This window comes from Cucumis melo, chromosome 7 (assembly GCF_025177605.1).
Source record: "Cucumis melo cultivar AY chromosome 7, USDA_Cmelo_AY_1.0, whole genome shotgun sequence".
NCBI lineage: Eukaryota > Viridiplantae > Streptophyta > Magnoliopsida > Cucurbitales > Cucurbitaceae > Cucumis > Cucumis melo.
Genome location: NC_066863.1, coordinates 11,234,763 through 11,239,730, shown reverse-complemented (window position 1 = coordinate 11,239,730; position 4,968 = coordinate 11,234,763). Strand labels below are relative to the sequence as shown.

At 28.8% G+C, this 4,968-nt stretch overlaps 1 protein-coding gene across 2 annotated transcripts; it reads left to right on the top strand.

The window, feature by feature from the left end:
- The first annotated feature begins 2,596 nt into the window (after positions 1–2,596).
- LOC103487504 (transcription factor TCP17-like) lies at positions 2,597–4,556 on the top strand. 2 transcript variants are annotated; one of them, XM_008445837.3, is made up of 2 exons: positions 2,597–2,823; positions 3,415–4,556. In XM_008445837.3, exons 1-2 carry the CDS (start codon positions 2,820–2,822, stop codon positions 4,332–4,334), a joined length of 924 nt encoding a protein of 307 aa, XP_008444059.1. In that variant the 5' UTR covers positions 2,597–2,819; the 3' UTR covers positions 4,335–4,556. The 2 variants fall into 2 exon arrangements, with proteins under 2 accessions (XP_008444059.1, XP_008444060.1); XM_008445838.3 differs by having other exon boundaries at positions 2,642–2,823; positions 3,421–4,556.
- The last annotated feature ends 412 nt before the right edge of the window (positions 4,557–4,968 follow it).

Below are 4,968 nucleotides of genomic sequence, written 5' to 3'. Positions count from 1 at the left end.
TTTCTCTTATTTACCACTTTTGTTTGTATTTTTTATTTATATTTAATTCACGATGTTTTTTATATAATAAAATAAACTAAAATATTTATCAATATAATAAAGTATTACTAATAGATGTTTATTGACATCATTAGACTCTACAATCACCTATTACTATGATAATGTTGATAGACATTAATATATGTTTATCGATGTGTTTATTGTTTATTATTGATAGAGTATAAAATTTTGTTATATTAGTAATTACAACTTTTTCATTTAAAACAATTTTTGATCATGTATACCTAAATATCATTTACTCTTAATCTTTCTCCCTCTAAGTTTATTTTTATTTTTGCCCAATTTTTTTATTTGACTTTTTTCTCTTTAGAATTTATCTCTTTCCATGCACATTTTATATTTGTTTTTTCTAACTAATAATTTTATGAAATTTAACTCTCTCTAAATATTTTTCTCTCTATCTCTAAATTTACCATGTTTCACTTTTTCTCTCTAAAACATTTGTACTGTGTTTCTAAATCATTATTTGCATGTATTCATACATTTTCCGGCCTCTCTTTAAAAACACCTTTTTATCTCCTGTAATTTATCTTTAAAAAATCTGAAAACCCAAAAAAGTAACAAACAAGATTGGTTTGTGTTTCAATTATTAGAAAGGAAAAAAAAATATATAATCAAACATGTGTATAGGTTTTGTTTTCAAAATTTTAACTTTGAACTTTAAAATCAGCTAATGAAACTTAAGTTTATAAACTTAAAAATGAAAAATAGAAAAGCAAAATTGTTACAAAACATGACCTAAACAGTTATCAAACAACATAAAGAAAGCAAAAAATGTATCAAAATAAAACTTAAAAATACTTTGTTATGGTTCGAAATTGAATCCCCGTTGAATTGAAATTTAGAATTATGAATATTTAATTATGATCTCTGTAGAGCATGAATGATATAAAATGATAAACTGCAAAAACAAACCTTAACATATAAGGGGAGTTGCAATTATATTTTAAAGTTTTAATAATAAAAATTTTACCTATGAACTGTTAAGTGTTAAAATTGGGTTAGATTAGATATTTAAATTTAAATAAATGCATAAATTACAACACTCGAATAAGTTGGAGGGTTCAATTTTATCATTTATAGGTTCAATATTTCTACAATTATTATAAGCTTAGTTTGATGGTTCGATTTTTACCCTTTGTAGATGTTTATGGGTTCAATTTTTATATTGAAAGTTTAAGAATGTTATTGTAACTGTCAAGATGATTTTACAATATTTCATAATATAAAATAATGTAATTAGGGGATAAATTGAGATAATGTTTATATAAGACGTGGTAATGATCACATGAAGTTATATATTTGTTGGTACAAGGCGTGCATTCCATCAAGAGCATGTGATAGGATAGGACTTAAGCCAAACCTTTTGTAGTTGTCGATAAAGCACTACTCACTACTTTTCAAAAATGTGCAGCACCAAAAAAATGGTCCCCCAATTAATTCTTATAATTAAAAGAACATCCTCTTCTTTTCTTTTTCTTATATTTCTTTTAACATGTTCTTTCTTTTTCTTCATTTTTTCCTTAAATCTTGACGTTTCTTGCTGTTTTTTTGGTTTAATTTTTTCTGTGTTTAATTTTGAAAATAAGTCTTTTAGCTTTTAAAATATTTTTAAAGTTTATTTAATTTTTTTTAGAAATTTTTTTAAATAAAATGTTTTTCTTAAAATATATTTCTCTAATTAATCCGGAAACGCTCTCAAATAATTGTCGTCAACTCCAAAAATTTTACTTATATGAGTAAGGGTATTATATTTTGTATTATATACGTACACTCAACTCACTTGTCTAATTACTAGTTAAAAACACTATTTTCTAAGTTCATAAATTTAACTCTTAACTCAACTTAATTATGTTTTTTTTTTCTAAATTAATAATTACAATGTACCCGTATTTAGACTAATTATAAATGAATGAAGTTAAATAATATTTAAAAGTAGGCAAAAATATTATTTTAGTTGTTTGGTTTGAATTTAGCTTTTGTTTGGTGGTTAAGTTTCAAAAAGTTAAAAGTTTTTACTTAAATCTTCATGCATGTACAAATAAAAACTAAATATATGTAGAGCTAAACGTATAACAGTTTAAAATTTGTATACAAAATAAATATTAGGGTCCAATGAAAATGAAAATTTAAGTCTATCACAACACTCAAAACTTAAGTAAGATTTTAAAACCCAAGAACTAACTAGAAACTAAAACTAACTAAGTAATATGATTTTTTAATAGAATTTTAATTTAAAAAAAATGTTCATGATAACTTAGTATAGGATCAAAATTATGATTCTACGTCTAATAATAAAATCTTATCAAAGCATTTAGATCTCGTACTAATTTTCAAACTCACGAGTGGGAGAGAAAATTAATATTAGCTTTCTAATTTATTCGAGGATTTGTTAGGTAAATTTTCCTTTTAAAATTATCAAGTCAATAGTAATACAATTATCGGAGTCGATGACAATCCAAGCCACGTGGCCACATATGGTCCATTGCTTTAGCATTCCCACGGAGAATGGTCGGTTGAATTCCAGCATCTTCCTTTTGTTTTTTTGTCTTTTTTTTTTTCTTCTCTAAGTTAGACTCAACCCTTGAGCTACATATCAAGTTGGATGCCCTGTGGAAATAGAAAAACGAAGGTTTTTTCCCCTTTAAAAAAGAAAAACCAATATGCTGGAACTAGGTTTGAAGCTCCTTGTTCTATCATCAATTTAGAAGAACACAGTTGCTAAAAGCTCAAGAACATAGAAGTGTGTATCAGTGCTTATGCGTAAGTAATTATAATTCTCTCTTTATAGTGATATCTAATCTTCAATCATTTTTAAATTCAATCTTACAAAACCCTCTTTTTCTCTCTTTTCCTCTCGACTTTCAGCTTCTGATTTAGTCAATTTAGTCTTTTTTTCTGCTTTATTACAACAGAAATAGGGCACACTGTTCTAGTTTTTCAACAGATAATTAGTTAAAATAAGCAGTGAAAGATGATAACTTTTAAGAAAACCTTAAAGAATATTTGGGTTTATTTTTTAATTTAATTACCAAAAGTTTTAGCTCCTTATATCAAACAAACCCTTTTTCATTTTTGAAGTAAAATTTCAAATTCCTTATACCAATTCTTGTATCTTGAATTACTTAATTATAGCTGTCAGTCGTTTCCAAGAAATTTTGGAATTCCTCAAGTGTTTATGATCTTGATGTAAATTAGGGTTTTGATTTGTATTTTGTCCAATTTCTTCAAGTAAGAAAAAATTGACACTAAATTTGAGGGTTTTGTGTATGATGATATATTATTAATTAATTATATATACTTTCTTGACAAAGCTAATGCTAATGAATTGTAAAATTTTTACACATTATTTAGCTGCAGACAAACATGATGAGAGACATAATATGATTAAAAATTCTAAAGAAGAGAATTCACCACCTCCAAAACTAGCAGCAGGTTCATCAAGCTCATCCGCGACGCCATGGCTTAGGTTGAAGGATCCAAGGATTGTGCGCGTGTCGCGAGCTTTCGGAGGCAAAGATCGACACAGCAAAGTTTGTACCATAAGAGGGCTGCGCGACAGGCGTGTAAGACTATCAGTTTCCACCGCAATTCAACTCTATGATCTTCAAGACAGGCTGGGGCTTAATCAGCCGAGCAAGGTCGTCGACTGGTTGCTGAACGCCGCCAAGGATGAAATCGATGAACTCCCTCCATTACCAATCCCGTCCGCAAGCCTCGGCCTTCACTACCAATCTATGCTATCACCAACAACAACAGTCGTACACCCCCATAGATCGGAGTTCAAAATCATCGACAAGGCCGGGGTCGAGGACGAGACCAAACAAAAACAACACAAATCCAATAGCAATCCTTCTCACCCTAATTCTTCTTTCTCAGCCCTTTTGAATAATGTTTCTGCCCCTCCATTTGGGTTTTATTGGGATCCTAATCCCCCGTCATCATCATCATCAACAACAAACAATAATCTTCCATTTCTTACATCTCAAGCTGGGGATAATAATAATAACAATAACCTTCATACCTTCAATCATCTCAATCTGTCTTTGCCTCCTTCCCCTTTGTCTCTTTCAACTGCCTCTCCGTTTTTGGAGTTCAGTCAATTGCACCAAAATTTCTTCATTAACAACAACAACAATAATAATCCTTCTTTCCATCCAAATGTTAGGCCTTTTCACTTTAGTATGGCTACTAAATTCCTTTCTCATCAAGACAAGAATAATAACAATGTAGATCCTACAAGTAAGGATCATGGATTTGCTTCTCATCAATGATTTTCTATGAAAACAACCGAGAACTACCTCTTTGAGCTTCCAACAGTTAGAGGAGAGAGAACCATGGCAAGAACTACTACATTCGAAATTAAAGGTATTATACTCTTGCTAATTCTTAAAGGGGGGAAAATCTCCCATATTTCATTACAACAATATCTATCATCATCACATATTATATATTTGAACACTCGAATTGCTAGTTTGATTTCTTTTCTTTTTGTTTTTGTTTGTTGATCATTATTGTTATTAGATTCTGAATCGAGTTGAGTTGAAATAATATATATATATATATATATATATATATATTTCTCTTAACTTCTTTCATTTTGAGAATGCAATTTTTAGATTTGAATTATCTTTCATCAGGTATCTTAAACACTTCAGTTATTTCTTATATCAGTGGAAAAACTTTTTTTATGAACCTAATTTGATTGTTTTGATGTTAATTTAGTCCAACTATTAATCAAAACCAACACATATGGGTGGGGTTAAATGGTTCTAAGTTTTATTTGGGTTATTTGTTTTAAATTTTGTGATCATTATATATTGCTTGTTTGAATATTTGCTTGCTTATTTTTCAATTTTATTTCCAACACATGTGGGTGGGGTTACTTGGTTGGGTTTGATTGAGTTG